At 44.6% G+C, this 18,285-nt stretch overlaps 1 protein-coding gene across 1 annotated transcript in view; it reads left to right on the top strand.

The window, feature by feature from the left end:
- T265_11852 (hypothetical protein) overlaps window positions 1-15,010 on the top strand; it is a gene marked incomplete at both ends in the record, with an annotated part of 24,329 nt that extends 9,319 nt beyond the window's left edge. The window contains one exon of the mRNA XM_009178648.1: window positions 14,851-15,010. Coding sequence (XP_009176912.1) covers window positions 14,851-15,010 — 160 coding nt within the window. The remainder of the gene's footprint in view (window positions 1-14,850) is intronic.
- Window positions 15,011-18,285: the final 3,275 nt, after the last annotated feature.

The following is an 18,285-nucleotide window of genomic DNA, read 5'->3' as shown; positions in this document are numbered from 1 at the left end:
ACAGTGGAGGTCCCACTCACTGTAGATAAATTCAAGGTTCTTGGAGTTCCAGCCAGACCCTTCTCATCAAATAAGTCTTTCGTTACCAATGTTACGTCCGACCCACAATCCAACAATGCGTACGTGAGAACGCTGCCTTGCGGACCATTCACACGAATTGCTACGGCGCCAAGGCAGGTTCCTGATTCCGTTTGAGATGTAGAGTTGCACAAACCAACCATTGTGGTCTTGTTGGCATCTGGCACTACGTGCAACAGATGACGGTGAGACCCCAACCAGCTCTCTATAACACACTTCTTAGGAGAATCGCACTCGTTACTGCCATGGCCTGGTTTTAGGCATACAAAACATAACCGCTTCCTTCTCACCACACACCATCTTGCATCCACTGGCAAGTCAGTGAACCTACCACATAGCACCAGTCCATGTATTTCGTCGCAAAAAGTGCACCAGTCATTGGTTTCCTTCTGAACGGAAAATAAACTATGGCGTCTTTCATTGCCTACCCGATGATGCTGCTTTTGAGGACGGTGGTGTTCTGAGCCTATGGTAAGCATTCCATAGCGGCTGCTAGCAATGCAGGCCTCTTGAGAATTGGAGTTGCATAGGCCAGAGAAACCTATCCGTATTCCAATGTTGTCCATAGAGTTAGTCAAAATCGCCCAGTTCCGATGAGCATCCTCCGATAACGTACGGAGAATACGCTCTATGGTCGAGACGGAATTCCTGTCACTAGTATGATTCATCTGGCTTAGTGCAACGTGACAGTTTAGAAGGTTTATCGACAAACGAGACAGTGAATCTGCATCGTCATGCAACGATTTCAATTTCTTTGACAAATCGTCCAGTATGGCTCTAGCCACCATATGTTCTCTCCCAAAGAGATTCCTGAGTATTTCTCTCGCTCTAACGTATGCAATCTCCGGAGGCAATATTTCGCGTTCAGCCACTGCTTCCTTCGCCAAACCCCCGTAGTAATGTTTCATATATAGCATCCTCTGTCCAATATTTTGCACTCTATCCTCTATGTAGTATGTGAACTGTTGAATGAACCTCCAATAACACCTTGGGTTCCCATCAAAAGCCTCTAAGTCCACTCTTGGTAGGTCTGCTTTAACCACGCAGGAGTCGGTTGAACTGCTGGTGCGTCACATATGCGTTTGCTTCTTACTATCCCGGCTAGGTAATCATTTACCTTACCCTGCGGGTCAACCTGTACGCCAACGCCGGTATCATCGTCCGAATCCAGCTCCAACTCAGCTAGACGAACCCCATTACGCGCCCGTATAAGCTGCAATTCTTTCTCCATTTCCTCTGCCTTAATCTGCGCTCGCAATAACGCAACCGAGGACTGTGTCCGTAGTACGTTGAGTACTGGAACCGGTGAGTAAATATATTATTATATTTGCAATAGTACCGTGATTCCAGAATTTGGATTTCTTGGTCGGCTTCCTGGATTGGCACTCGTGACTCAAACCCAGGAAGCAGACAGCCGCAACAGACGCTTCTCTGATTGAGGAGAACACGCAAAATTGTTCAGACACGTAGCAGATGAGTGAAAATGTTGAACGCTACGAAGCCAAATGCGTAGTAATACTGTGCCCCTTTTAGCCCTTCTTTGGGCACATCAGGTAGTCACGATCCCCGCGTTACCGTCACGTTTATATTCTACTTCAAACGAAATTGGGCTAATGCACCCACTTGCATAGGAATTTGATTTTGAACGGAGGCGCAACCAAATCCACCGGAATGTCGCTAATGATGGTGCGCTTTACCTGTGTGCTCAACTCGAACAGAAGATTGACGCAAACTCGGGAAGTGCGCCTACATGATAAGCCCCAAGAAAGACAAAACTGTTCGTGAGCTGTCTAAAAGCATTCAGCTACCATATGAGTAGTCCAGTTTCTGCTGCTAATCCTGCTGTGCGAATAATGAGATATTTCAAATGGCGGCGGACGTCCAGGATAAGATATGGTTCCGGTCGCAATAACTATCGATCGTGAATGTGGAGGAAGAGAACCCAATCAAGACGGTCTCAGAAATTTTCGAAATCAATCAGGCAACTTGGTGTGTTGATAATTCACCGAAGTTATATAAGTTGGTCATCCCGACAGGGAAGCGTCTGGGTTCTTTGTGGTTAACCATGCTCCACCACTAGATCAAATCTTATGAAATTAACCGAACCAGCGCTATGTCTGTGTGCTTCAATGGATTTCCTCTGTATAGAATAATATTTGTGAGTTAAATCAACAGATCTTTGGAGTTGGAGGTCCAAAAATTGAAAGAACGACACACTGAAAATGAGACGAAGATACTGATATGAATTCGGGCTTGGCCTTCTGCCGTTTCATCGCACCGAGGTCTCCAGCATTCTGTCGGTTGAAAGTCGATTTGTGCGGTAAATTTTCTCCTAAATTGTGCGGTTATGAATAAGAATACCAATAATTTCGGGCAAAATTGCTAGACAAATATTGTCTGCTAGAGTTCATTAGCCGTTGAATCCACGGTCCGTTTGAAAAGTTTGAAAAACGGGAAACCCGTCGTCCCGGCTGTCCCGTGTCACTCCCGACTTAATTCTATTACCTTGTCGTGGTGGTCGGGTTATGCCAGCTGTAATGCAAGTCCCATTGGGTTCATCCATACGAGGAAGGTTAAGGTGGCCAGAGAGACGTATTGAAGTCTGAGCCAAGCCTAACTGATTTGAACTGAATTGAACTGAATTGTGCTCGGAGAACGTCACTCAGCTGCTGTCAATCTTGGTCTATTCACGTGCCCCCTCCAAGGTTGTTCTACCCTGAATTATTGCGGATTAATCAGGCTGTTGGTTGGCTGCCCGTGGTCAAATGATTGGGTGTGGCAACCACTGAGGGCACCTCTGTTGGTTTTCAACAAGGATGGAACAAGTGTATATTGCTTCTCAGGTTTTCATCGCAGACGTACTTCTCATACAGAAGTGGGAAAATGTCTGCATACAAACAAAGATTCGCCCTGTCTCGCTAGATGTAAAAGCACCATCTTGTCTTGGCAGGATGATTTCGCCCGACGTGTTCTTATTAAGGTTATTCGTATTATCTACGCCTCATGTGTGACCGTATACCGCCAGCGTCTTTGTTCATGGCATCAACGTTTGCTCGGAAGACTAGGAACTAGAAGATCTAATTCCGTAACACTTTGAATTGTTTGAAATTCCCATTTACCTACATCATCTCCACTTTTCACGGGCCATCTTTGGGATACCGCGCTTGGACTCGAAACTCGCTTTCAAAAACGACCCACAAACTGCTGAACTAATGAACACTGTGTCGCGGGGTGAACGTCCAATTTGAAGAAAAGAACGAGGGTGTGGGCGATGTGGGTACCGTATTTACCCCGAAAATTCCTAAAGTAAACGTCATTTGATGAAATTTAAATGCGAGTAGGTTTGGGACTGAGGCTCGCCAATTGTGAATACATTGGCTAGTAAGGTATACACCTTTTATCACATTTGTTTCCGCGAACCACGAGGGCAACTCACCTGCTGAATTGTGAAGCAGTGTGCCTCCAATTGATCGAATACTGCCCCGAAACACATGAGCTCATCCCTCTTAGACAAGTCTTTTACTGTTGGCTTGTGGTGGGTTGTCACATTCATGATGATGGCGCGAAACGTTTCCTTGACAATGTGACCAAGCTGATCGAATTGAGAAGAATATTTATGCGAGATTATCGACAGACTGTAAAGGAAACGGCCGCTAAAATACACAACTGATGACCGTTTACGTGATCCCATGCATTCTCAACAGCCACTTTCCGGTACACAAATCAATCCTTACCTAAAATAACCTTTTGTCGTTCGTTCAGTTCCTTTTTCGGAATCAGCTGCATAAGAAAAAGAAACTACAAACCTGAAGTGCACGGTGCATTTATCGCCAAGCGGTTTCGTGTTCTTCCTCTGTTGTGGCTTCCATCAAGCTTCGGGACATTGAAAACAGGCGCGCCTGGCAAGACGGTTGTCTGTCTGCAACACTCGGCTGAAATTAAGAAGAAGCTCTGTCAACGCTGACTGGCAGGACCGATTTCCTAGAGTACTCATTATTAATGACAAATCTATGTGATATCACCTGGTTGCCAGAGTAACACATGATACGCCGAAATTCATTCTTATGTACAACATTTTCGGTTTACGTAGAACACCACTAAACTGACTGTCTGTCTTGCTGCCTGCCTCTCTATCTGTCTGTACGAATGAACGTATATATGTCTGTTTATGTTATCCTATCAGGGAAGCTGGTTAATATCTAGGGGTTCGCGGCGGCCTACTCCGAAATCCACCACGCTTACTGCGCTCTTGATTGGCCTTGACCGAGTAATACATAGTCCATACTTGTGCACCCAACATCGTGGGTCTCAGTATCAAAACCAGCCTGTCCGGTAGCCGAAAGTAGCAGCTTGTCTTGAGAAACTATCCGCCCAAATAAACGAAACCATGGTAGGTCCCTTAAGACACTGGGGGTAACACCGACATAGGATCTGAAGTAGAGGAAATGACCAATTCATTGCTTGTAGTTAGAGGCAGGTGCCTTCACCAGTGCAATTCGACATCCAAAATTGTGGAAGTGCCTTAAATTCGCTTAAATGAGTCCACCGTTTCGGAAATTGCGTTTTATCGTTGCGAACATGAACGCTAATTCATAACTACCAAGTAAATCAGCATTGAGTTTGCTCTAAAGCCAATAAGTGATTGTCCTCAGATGTGAGTCGCATTTCGAATGAAAAACCCACTGACTGTGTAGATATCCACTAAACATTCGCAATCACTGAACTTTGCCTGAACGTCTCTAGTTTTTTTCTACGGATGAAAACTCCTCAATCCCTTGAGGTCCTTCTTCGTAACGAGACCTTGTACATTTGTGAAACATCGAATGGCAAGTCCCTAACCACCTGGATGATGTCCATATCTTCCTTCCTTGTAATGTAGGCACCAGGTCTGGCCATACTATCCTGGGTATGGTGTTACATAACCTCAAAACGATTAGAGAATGTTTCATAATGCTCCGAAACCGCCAAGTCTCAGTCGGTAAAACATCCTCGTAGTGTGTTTCGTTGGAGTTTTACGTTGATCATTTGTTTACTTGAAATGGTTTTTTAGCAGCCCTATTCAAACCAGACGCTCCAATGATCTGACTTGAAACGGGTCAACTGGAAGCAGTTTTTTTGCTAGCTAAATGATTCTAACGTTTGGATCGCTATTACGGCCTGATGAATCGTCATTTAGTGCCGTAACCCACTAAGTCACTAACAACCATGACGTATCGGATGAAATTTTGATTAAAGCCGTTGTATCACCCTGTTATTTACTCGGTTATATGTGGTGTGTGTGATAGAATGATATGACTCGCACCTGGGGTGCGTCAACGTTCACCGTCAACTTCTTCTTGACTTGCGCGAGACCTATTCTGGTTGATTTAGGTATGTGGCCATATTCCTGTTTGTGATGGAGTTTGTCCTACGTGGTTACATCGGTTGTCACGTTTGCGGGAACTAGCCAGATCGAGGAAGGCAGATCATAGGTTTAGGTTTCAAGCTGCAATTTCCGCTTACCTAGACGTTTGAAGCCAACTGGAACATACGTCCTTATCCTCTCGTTAATGGTTTCCCACTGGGGGCATCCGGTACTCCTACAACCTATACAACGATTTTGGCCAAAAACAACATGACCACTCATTTCAAGGTAACTTACAGAAAAATTCAAAAGGAGAAATCAGACAGACTGTGACATTTTCCAATTTAGGCGAGACGTGTGTACCTACGTGAAACCACACTCGAGTCCCCAATTATTCCATATGGATCTACAAACGCGAGAATCATTAACAGGGCAATCAACCACCGTAGTGAAGTTAACTACCACTTGTCACAAGCTTTGGACATTTCAAGCAAAACATATGGAGAGGCTTCTTGTCACGTTGTTGGTCACAGCTACTCTTATTTCCAACACAAAATATTTTACTTGATGTAATTGAGCTAATCTTAAAACAAGCTTCCTGTGGCTGTTGCAACTCACATGTCGGTAAGCATTTCTGCCAGTGAAGTGATTGACATGATCGATTTCTAGGTATTGGAATGTGGATTGGTCACCTGGTTACTTTAACATATAATGGCGTTCGAAATGACCGCTCCAATAGACAATTCAAAATAGCAAATATTGCGCTGAACACTTACTGATATCTAAACAACACAAACTGTCAGCGGAATGCGGAGTGGTCACCTGGTTTCTGTAACATACGTTAGCGCTCAAAATGACTAACCAAAAGACAATCCAAATTATCAAATATTGCGCTGAACACACACTGCTATTCGTCCATTATGGAAAGGCATCGATAGATCATAATGACCTTGAAATGTTCCAACTGGCAGACCTCCGACCGCCTGAAATAAAGAAATTGACGGATGTCTATCAGTGCATTGTCAACAAAGATAGAGTCCTGTTTCATTCAATGAAGAAACAGCCTACCCGGTAACTGTAGTTCTACACTTGAATGCTGGCTATAAAATGAACGAAATCACAGCATCGCTGTTTTTCATCAAAGCAAGTCTCCTAACCCCACACTATTCGTTACAAACCACAAATAAGTCGCTCACAACTGATATGCACACAAAAATAGGATTTAAGTTGCCATGGAACTTGAACATCTGACTGGATCATTTAACTCAGCTACCTAATTAACTGAAGACGTCACCACAGAGTATAGTTTAAGATAAAATGGCACTACAATGAGTCTGTGACGTTCTTATAACGATCATTTTTACTTGTGTTATTGTGTACTTCGCGTTGTGCCGCCTAGCAGAACTTTCTCATTTGATAGGACATTTCATCCGCTTAGTGAAGCCAATATATGCTGAAAAACCAAGAAGCTATTCCAAGTATGGATGTTTCATCTTTATTGGGAATCAGAAACAGTGTGCATCTCACTTCAGTAGGGAATTAAGAACCGGCGACCTTCCGGCCAATGATTGAATACTTGACAGTTCAAACACACTTCGACAGCATACAGGGTCACTCGTCGCTCAATCACGGGGAAACACAACAGGTGGCCACATATTCACTGGTTCCTCGAGTATTAACAGTTAGATGAACACTTCGGTCATCATGCAAATCTATTCTTCCTCTGAGTTACTTTAGGATGATCCATATAGATTTGAAGTCCTTTTGTACAATAACAAAGTAACGTATTAAACATAAGGTATCCAACGCCATTGCTTGGTTATCCGAAAATTGACAGCGGCTAGGCTTGGATATCTAGTTGCCTGGACTAGTAACCTTGCTGAACTTTGTCTATAGAACCTGAAGTTCCTAATCAAGTATTTTCAACATTGACCGTCACCTTTCTCAGGTAACAAAATACAACTGTCAACTCGATAAATGCACTCATTTTCGTAGCAGTTTGACTTTTCACAAGTGAACCAAATGAATCTCTCCGTGGCGTTTTTTGACTCACCATTTCACCGTATTTCATCACGTGACTATATTTTGTCCTCCTTCTCACATCCTGGTACTGCTGTTCCAGTGTACGCTTTTTCGGAGCACTCTGCGCGCGAACGAGAGATAATGAAAAAAGGAGGCTACGTGAAGCACATGGATCAGCTTACGCAACCTTAAAATGAATTTAATGTAGGCAAAACACGTGAATCCGCTTGAGTTAAGACAACCGAGTTATCGAACGGCACATACTACTGATGAAACATAGAGCACTCCACTGTGCCAGGACAACATACACATACCACACAATTTAAGGATTTGACGCTCTAGGGAATGATCATCATCATTCATCATCATCATCATCATCATCATCATCATCATCATCATCATCACACCACCATCACCATCATCATTTTCAGCATCCGTGTTCTACACTGAGTCCACCCTTTGTGCATTCAACATTCATTTGAAGCCCTATTCAAGAGATAATACTAAAGGTGAATGAGAAGAAAACTTATGGCTACCTACCTGCGGAACTGCGCCTGCAGTTCCAGACACTCACTCAGGCGATCCCTAACGAGAATGACAACAACAACTCCCCCAAGATGCATTTGAGTCGTTCGTTGCAGTTTGCAACCAGACACTATGGACGTCAGACGGTCTCCATTTTAGAGGGCGAGTTACACCAATGACACCCAGACGTTTGATAGTCTCGTTCAGGGAATCTGAACCGAAAATGATATCAAGAACCTCATCACTCGTACCACTGAAAGAACATATTACTGAGTACGGTGCCGACAAAAGGAAAACGTTACCCAGCAAGCTAAAGTAAACCACAAGTTAAACGTTTGACTTTGCTGCACCACATGTTCTCACTGTATTCTGAGGTTCAGTTTTGAGGTGAGTGGACAATTTGATGTTGACAAACAAGCCACACGCCGCGAAGTATTCGATACAGGAATGATTGCTGGATAGCCGCAGGCATCGATGTGAAAACTGGGTAAAGTACGCTGAACAGCGTACATCCACAAGGCGCGTGAACAAGGGGTTTCAGAATCCGAAACCAAAATTTTGGCTGAGTGTTCACAGATGTCAGTAGTATTTGCTGACTCCCAAGTACACCTGCTCCGGCTGTCACCCAAGGATTTACATTTCCTCATTGAAAATAAGTGGTTAAGAGAATCAAATAGAATACTGTTTGCTGCTGACTGCCACCGGACTACCCATTCACAACTGACAGGTTTATCTGCAACAGTTTTGCTAAAACTCACGTATTCCGAATCCGGAATCAAGACATACGAGTATTCGTTTGCTAGACAAACTTTGATTCGCTCATCTTTGCAAAAAACAGAATAAGATTTTTCATTTTCTTTGGCTGCTGTTGTCACGCAGACTGTAGTTTTAGGGAGCTCAAATAAGAGAACGAATCGATCAATATCAGAAAGTGTGGAACAGTAATATAATTTATCGACGAACAGATACTTTGACTCACAGGAATTTTTAAACTGCAAGAACTCTTGGACGAACACACTACTAAGAAGGTCGGTGAAAATTCGTTAAGAGAGCTCAGTCTTTGACTCGCCCTCAAACTTAATTACTTCTTCAACTCAGATTTGACGGAACTTGCCAAACACTCTTATAAACGAGATATTTAGTTGGATTCCCTTGGGCCAGTGCGGTATTTTAATCATACATGAAGGACATTCTGGATGCTATTTCAGAGTTTCTCCACCACAGCCAGCCAAAAAATCACGCTATATACCTCCCATATTTGAAGAAAGAACATGGCGAGACACAAAGACGGAGTAGCAAGTCTCCAAGTACAGCACCAATTTGTTGTACTTTTTTTGAATACAGGCAGGCGAGGGTATCATTCAACTTCCTGGCAGTGAACTGTCACACCACAAGAAGGAAAATTCTCGTAAGCTTGAGATAGCTGAGCGATTAAAGCGTAAACTTACTGAACCGAGTGTCCGAATTTCGAACTAATCTCAGCATTCCTACTGTTTCCGTCTGGGCATTCGCACCTTAGCATTGCCTCAGCACGCATGCTTCATTTGGGTAGAATGGCAGGTAGACACAGAATGCGTATTCCAGCTGGATGAGTATTGCTTTTTTGGGCATACTGTTTACCAGGATCAGGTGGAGTACAAAGTATGAAGGCGTTTTACTCAGTCGTCCTGGAGATATGGCTGAGTGCCCTGTTAAATGTAGTTTGTTCCCCTGAACGAACGATTTACAGACCACTCCGACTGGCAAATTCACGGACGTTTTTAACCAGATATCCAATTTCCACATACCATCCGCTGTGTACTAATCTTTGCAGATTGAAATGCGGTCCTGTAAGCCAATCTATAGAGAGAATTTTAGCCCTAATCACATTTCACGAAAATTTTGGGCAATTTCCATTAAATTGAAAAATCCAAATTTCATCGCACTACCAACAGATTGTAAGTAGTTTAGAGGGAACAACAATCCATAAACACGACAAATAGATTTTTCATGTGAGAAGTTGTCACTCGAGGAGGCAGTCACCAGTGATGTGGATCCCTTGATTGAAGGATGAGCGAAGTTATATCCTGACTTATTGCAGATGAATTAGGCCTTTAGTTGGCCGCCCGTGGCCGAAAACTTAAATGTTGCAACTACTAAGCACACACCACATCACAGACTACAACCTCATACAAAAAAATCTTTAGATTGCCAAAGAATCGCGCTGTCTCTCGAGAAGTAAAAAAGTGCATCTACGCCTCATGAGTGACGCGATACGACCTGCCTCGTTATTTATTTTTCTAAGATTACTCAGTGGTCCTAATGAATCAACCGCAAGTAACTTGAGCAACCCCCAACTTAGTAAAACAACATGGATGTGACTTTATCATTGAATGCAACCAGACGAGAACTACCAAACGTTCGAACCCCGTAGCTTCTGTTCCACTTTTCGCTTGATGTGTAGGCCAGTTTAAACTATACTCTCTTTTATGAGGAACAATCGATGGCAATCGGCCAACATATGTTTATCTTATCCTGTTCCATCCTTTCACAACTAGGCCTCATTTAGAAAACGCTGTGTGCTATAAACGTGGTTACAAAAATTAACCAAACTTAGTGATCCATCTGGGAAGTAAATGCGGGAATTCCCACCATGGCCAGAGTAGAAGATAAACACGTTGTCATCAGGAACGCTGTAAGTGAACAGGAAGGTTAAGGTGATCTTGAAGAGTAACCTGTTGTGTGGCGCTCCCACGCATATGAAACCACAGCAAAAACGCCACGCAAATGGAAGGTCTATGGTAATATTCCCCAAATAAATGGGTTTTCTCGCACGCTGCATTAGCCGAGTTGTTGCGCAATCGGCCTGGGCTAATTGGTGAATAAGGAAATCAGAAGGGTCTAAAAAGTTACACGGTTCATTACTGCCAATGCAAACGATTATGATGTGTAAAAGGAATTTGTACAACTTTGAGATAACTCTGTTTGAGGCAACTCTCTACTTCAGCTAGTTCTATCAGCTACTTCGGAATCACGCTCTTGGTAGCGTAATAAGATATGTTTTTGGAAATATCCACATGTTTGTATACACTACTGAGAAATAATGTTATATCCATAGGCCAGCCACCTCTAATAACCGAACATCACATCAGCTGGACGGATGTCACGTGCAGGACGCAGACCAAACGAAGGCACACCCTGACTGGTCAGAATATCAACCACTCCGGATCGAGCATCTTTGATTCGAGGTACTCATCTCCTCACGGGAATTCTAGCACGACCTTGTGGAGCACTCTATGAACCCTATGAATGCAGTTTTATTAAAGTCCCTTTGTCTCCATAAATGGCTGCGTAAAGCTACCATGCCTTATCTAATCAGCAGTGCTCTTTTTTGTGATTCAACACAATGAGTTAAAACATCTCCTGAATCCGAGCAGACCAAGATCGACCGACCCCAAGTTGTACAAGTCCGGGCAGATATTTGACCATTCGCAACTGCGCATATATGATTATTTTCGAAACTTGTTAACAGTGGTGATTGATGTCTATGATAAAATAATAACCCATAGTCTGAAATTGATAAACCGAATTTCCGATGTAGTGAAGCAAATCGTTTCGACTGATTTCTGAGAGCTTTAATTAAAGAGATTATACACCACAGTACTTACGAAAATACCGATCACGCATTTCGTAAATCGCAAAAATCTGGCCTGGAACAACTGACTTCTAGCTGTGACAAGCACGTGCATCAACGGTGTCACCTTCCGTGCGGACTCACATTTTCAGCACCTTCTTCCCTTTGGTTTCAAGTCTCTTATCACTTTTCAGTACTTTCAAGTGGTTTTTCCGTATGACGTCCTAAAGCAGATAAACACGCATGATCAATTATTCCTGTGAAATTGGTGTTCTCCACACTTATTCTATTCACAGTAGCTACCCATTTGCAGCCTACCAAATAACTGACATCTAGGATCTGCTCAATCTTAACACATTAATTTCACGACCGTCACAGAATACTGAAAACGGAAGAATTTGATTGTTGGTCTGTTTGCCAAGCATAGCAGTTGGATTTGCTCCTTAAGCCGAGTGTTTGCAGTTGGGTTGGACGGAAGTTGCCTAGAAGCACGACCAAGTATCCCTCGTCCAGCTCAGTAGCTCAAAGAATGAAGCACACGTGAGAACTAGGCGCTATATTGAAGTGAGCGCCACTCTTTAGTAATCAACTGAACCAAGGCTGAAATTATAATTTACGTTGTTCAGTGACTGAGTGTGCTGCCCAGGAACCGCTGCTTGATTTGGTTGGTACAGTGTTCGGGCTATCACAGGATAACTTCTCGAAGGAACCTTTTCGTTGCCTTACTGGATACTTTTCGACAATCCATCCGGCAGGCATAGTCCCCGACTTTCTGTCAGCTTTATTTTGTAACAATGAATGAACTGCCTGTTGCGGCACATGCATATGAAGGATATGATGGAAGAAAGACTGACCTAGACTTCATTCGAGTCTCTCGTTAACGCAAACACAGTTTGCAAATGAGAGTTTGGGTGAAAAATTTGAGTAAACGTTGGACATGGGAACCGACAGAGTTCCGCAACGACACAATTTTGCCGTTTGTAGTTAAGCGATTCTACGTCCAAGCAGCCTATCTCGCACTCCATTTGCCGGAAGATCGGGCAACTTGCCGGTCCAGTATCAAGACGAGCTCTGGTTGGAACCAATAGGAATCCTGATTCTTCGAATGCCTGTTCCCAGAGGGGCATCCGCAATATCCCACACTCTCGAGAATGTGGTCACCTCATATACCTCATGAACGACGCGCTGTATCTGGTTTCGGGCACTGATACACGCCGTGAGCCTTTGGTGGTGCTGTTGACAAGAACGCTAGCTTGGAAAGTTCAGACAGAGAACTAAGCTGTGAAAAATATTGTTATTACACTGAGCATACTTGTGAGGCCGCAACTGGATGGTTGAATGTGCTAGTGGTTTGCCCGAGATTTCTCTATGATTAGTGTTTCTTCAAATAAATTTACAATTTTGTAATACGGTGAAACTGATTGGTCTACATTACGGTTAATATTGTTTTGATACGCAGTGTCGTTTCATCTTGAGTTACACGGTGAACTGATACAGAAATTCATTCGGTTGCTGCACACCTGACTACGACTTACTCCTACACGAAAGTCAATTACCACACCCTTGTACTCATCTTCGTTCTCGTAGTCATGCAATACTTGGCCAGGAAACGGATTTCTGGAATAAAATAATGAAAAGAGGCAGTGGGTCGTTTGGGAGAAATTAACACGTAGGTCGAATAGAAAGAGATGAAAGGCTCGTAAATACTGTTTGAATATGCTCCTCTGGCTTGTCTTTTAAACACATTTTTACGCCGATGAGTGCTCCCTATGTCACGCTTTCGATTAAGTGTTAATTATTAATCCTTAGAGCAGTTCTGACTTAGAAAACGTTGACTTGACTCGACTACGTTGAGAAGTCAACGTAAAACATTACAAATTTTGCTTGAAAATGTAAATCTTCGAAGTGAATTTACGGCCGGACATCAATCGTAGTAGATTTTGTGAGCATATCCTAATCCAGGGCCCTTAAATAAAATTTGATTGAGCAAGAAACGCCTAGCGACTAGTACAGCCTCCAAACAAGAACCTCCTTTTTCACATCTTGAGAAGGTTTCTTCTAATTATCTTAGCAATCGGCCGTATTACAAAATGTTTAGACTACTTATTACTTGCTCCAAATCATCAGTTGGCCGATACGCTCATACGACATCCAGGGATCATTGGCAATAACTTCAGACTACTGACAAATGGGACGTAGTTAACTATCGCTCCTCACGAACGGGGATATACCACAGTGGCTGCAATATGATTTGGTATCAATTGTGTTGAGTACATCAGGGTTCTATGGCGTTTCCATTGATGTAATGGCTTTAAAGAAAAATAATCAGGGTGTACATGTGAAGTCACGCACGAAGCCTCATAAATTTCTGCGAGGCGACTCCATCCATGGTTTATATCCAGTGAGAAATATGGCTCAAAAATGAGACGTTTTAAAGCCAAACAATAAAATGCTTTTTTGACAGTCCAGTTGCTATCAGATGACAAACAGTGTACGGGAGATTTACTTGGGATTGCTTGCAATATCATCGTAGGCGAAGGCAATTATATTCTCTGCTGGAGTTTTGTTTGCACGCACAACTTGATACGCGTGGTAAACGTCCGTCTGAATGGGGATACAAATAACAGGTGAAGTACGGACAACAGGCAGAGTGGAACAGGTAGATTAAATGGTGCAAAATGGTGAGGATTATCCATACCTGGTGAATTATCAGTTCCCGCAACAGCTCGTATGTGTGGTTTAATTCAAACACAGCGACGGTTTCCAACCATGCAACATGGTCGATGCAGAATAAGAACGAAATAAGAAGCGAACAACGATGCATCATATTCAGGTTTACTTGATGCTTTATGTGCGTGGAATTTTATACTGTGTCTCCTGTGAATCGAACTTTGTCTTAGCAATGTATGGTGGTAATGTGAAACAAGGTATACACCACAAATCTAATAGGTCCGCGGTACAGTGTTTATGACAATCAGGGTATGATCTGCAATTCTGATCAGACTGTTCAACGACTGATCATTTGTGCGAACTAACTCCAACAATGTGTGCACATTGGTTGTTTGTGTATGGTGGTAATGTGAAACAAGGTATACACCACAAATCTAATAGGTCCGCGGTACAGTGTTTATGACAATCAGGGTATGATCTGCAATTCTGATCAGACTGTTCAACGACTGATCATTTGTGCGAACTAACTCCAACAATGTGTGCACATTGGTTGTTTGTGGTCGTTCGCATGTCATCGATTTTCATTTCCCTCCGTCAGGTCGGCTTCTGCAGCGGGTCTAGGCGGCCGACTTTTCGATGTATCATGCCACTTACAAATCCGCGTCCCATTTACTCTTCGATCCTCGGCCAAGTTGAATCGTACAGACGATCCTCAGCTGGTCGGTGACGGCGAAAGTACCCCGTCATCGGCTAACTAGCTTCTGCGACCCCACTTTACTCCTTCCGCGATTCTGGTGATCTTTTCACTTGACCTTCGTGCCTATGGGGAATGTTCACTCCTCTCTGTTTGCCGTTTACTCCCTCGTCTTTTCGTGAACGGTGGTCACGTTTTATCGAGCTCTCCTTCTTTCATTCTCTAGCCCCTCCGGAGACAAGCGTGATGCCGACCACAACCAAATTTCCTGATCAAACGAAAGGCGCGGATGTCCACCTTACTTCAGCATAACCGGATACCTGTCTGTGGTTGGCTGTATGGAAGCACGGTGAGCTAGCTACACCATCGTCAAGTTCACTTCTCAGTTACCTCGTCTGGCCACCAGCCGCTCCTTGATAGTTCGATTGTTACATTCGGTTAGGACATTTGTTTGCGGGTGGTATGGTGCCAGCATTAGCCGTCTGATACCCAGGTTCTGCAGGCAAATCCTAAACTCCCGGTGTTCGAAGCAAGGCCCGTGATCGCTCAGGATCATTTTTGGCACCCCATGGCTGGCCACGATGTGATGCCTCACAACTCGACTGATCATCGTCGCCTGCTCAATAGGCATGACTGCCGCCTCGTTCCACTACGACAGGTGTTCTGTCATTACCAGGATGCATTGATTCTTGCTGAGTGTCACCGGAAAAAGATCCGTGACGTCAACGGACCACACCTCGCCGCTTCCTGGGACAGCAACAGGTTCCATGAGATGGATTGCCCCTGTCGTGTCCTCTTCCATTGTTTCGCATCGCTTACTGGACATCACATAATCCATCACCTCACTTCTCACCCCGGGCCAATGAGCCATCTGCCAAAGTACATGCCATCCCATGGCATTCGACGATAAGCCTCTGTCTGAGGACGCTAAGTATCACGGGTGGCACAACATCCGAATCAGTGACGTTCGATTAAAATTACGCCAGCTTCATTCGGACTCACCGAGTCAAAGGGACTCTGGAACGTTTCCAATTCCTTGTACATCTCTTCGTTGTCAATTCTCCTTCCACCTAACAACGCGGTTCCAAGCTTTTCTAAAACAGGATCCTGACGTTGGTGTTGCACAAACCTCCCGGGATCCAGTCCGACGACGAGGCTATTGGCTCCAATCGGGATCCTGGGGTCCTCATTTTCAGCCTCTGATCTTGACAGCCGATCGGCTAAGTAGTTCTCCTTCCCTGGCACGTGCTGCATTGTGATGTTGTACGCTTGCATTTGTGTTCCCAGCAAGCGACCTTTTATCCAGGATATCTCGTGGTCTTCTTCGACTCCTGGGGGTGGGGATCGGGTTCAACATGAGATCTTAACCCAAGCAGATAAGACCTCTATTTATCCAGAGCCCAGACGATCGCTAAACAAACTTCGATGGTCGAGTATTTGTTTTCAGAGTTAGTCAGGACACGACTGGCACATTCGATAACTCCTTTCCTCTGCTTTAGGTCTGCGCAAATACCGCGATCACTAGCGTCCGTTGCAACAGTGAATATCCCTCCAAATCTGGGCAGTTTGATGGCCAGTTGCTGGTCCTACATCCGCGTTTTGACACACTCAAAAGCTTCCCTGGTCCATTCAAATTTCCGATTTTGCCCGATCATTTCGTACAGTCGCATCGATCGCGATGAAATCCTCAACAACCAGCTGTAGTATGTCGCTCGTCCAAGAAACTGCCGTGGAGACCGCTTTGAGTTGAGAACAGCACAATCATTCATCTTTGCCAATTTTTTTGGCAATAGGCTAACTTCACCGTGACCGAATTTATGATCAGCGGTGTCACCGCACTTCGCGCGAGCTGCGAGTTGACCTCATTTATCCACAGACCAGCCTGCGGAATCCGTTTAGTACGGCCTTCAAGTGAACTGCTAGCTCTGATTCCGAATTGCTGTACACAACGATATCGTCTCCGTGCACAGCAACACTCTGGAATCCCTTCGGCAAGCAGTGCATCAGGCGGCGGAATGTGAATTGTGCCCTAGACAAACCGAACGGCGTTCGTCAAAAATGATAGTGGGTGGCTCCAAACGTAAGCGCCGTTTTCTCTCGGTCCTCCGCTTTGCTAGGAAGTTGCCAGTTTCGGAATGCAAGTCGAACACAGCAAAATATCGGGAGTGCCGGGGGCTAAAGCAAATCTCCTCAATCGATAGCACAGCTACAACCTGATTTACGGTCAATTCATCTAAGTGCCGGAACTCCACCCAGAACCTGTATTTTCTGTTCGCCTTCCATACAAGCACAACCGGGGTGTTGTACGCGCTATTGACTTCTTCGATTATGCCATTCTTTAACACCTCTTCAATCTGTTTATGGGCGTCCTGCAGCAGATCGAGCAGCAACGGTCGGGAGGCCGTAAGGTGGAAAGCGTTCTGACGACAGAGTAATTTCGTGTTCAATCCATGCACAGAATCCAAACGGGTCCACATCACCCGTGAACAGTTTTGAATATTCCTTGACCACGGGACGTATTGACGGTACGGTAAAAGACGGAAGCTTTCGTATACGCAGCTCACTCACGGCAGCGCTTGGATAACCGTCAAGCTTGATTGCGTCATATCTTGTCACCAGCTTTCCCTGCTTTAGCTTAATCACCGAATCTGTGTCCTTGAGAAAATCTGCTCGCAATATTGTCCGTTCTATGTATGGGCTGATCAAGAACGCATGCTGTACAAGCGTGTCGCCTGGGCGTATCGTGTGCGTTGACAATCCATGAATCTTTATTCGATATCCACCCACTGCTCTCATGGCTAGCGCGCACGGGCTGCCTTCAGCTCGGTTCGTTCTCCGCTTCCCGTCTATCTAGATCATGGACCGTATGGTGGATTGTGTCAGTGCGCTAATCTCGACCTACCCAGGAAAAGAAGAGTTGCAGGTGATTGACTACGGGGACACTGATTATTCCAGTGGCCAGAGGTGTCACACATGTGAGCACCGACTGGTTCGAGCGTGCCCCGCGATTCCGACTCCATGTTGTTGCGCGAGTTAGTCTATTCTGGTCTGCATTTCCTCAACTGGTGAACAATCCCTCTCACCCTGCGACTCCAATGAGACCACTGGTGCTCCGGGCAGTTATCGTGCCACGCGCACTAGCTCCTCCACACTCAACTGGCCAGTTGCCCGTGCCAACCGCAATTGGGCACCAGACGCCGGCCGCACATCTTATACGAACTGTTCGGAAAGCGACTGGTAGCGCGACACCACGTCCATTCCTGGCAAAGCGCGATCCAACGACTGGTGTATGTCGGCAAAGAACACGGCCGGGTCAGATTTGAGTGCCATCCTGGCTGT

The sequence above is a fragment of the Opisthorchis viverrini genome (assembly GCF_000715545.1).
Source record: "Opisthorchis viverrini unplaced genomic scaffold opera_v5_616, whole genome shotgun sequence".
Lineage (NCBI taxonomy): Eukaryota > Metazoa > Platyhelminthes > Trematoda > Opisthorchiida > Opisthorchiidae > Opisthorchis > Opisthorchis viverrini.
The sequence above is the reverse complement of the archived record's forward strand: the minus strand, read 5'-3'. Positions and strand labels throughout refer to the sequence as shown.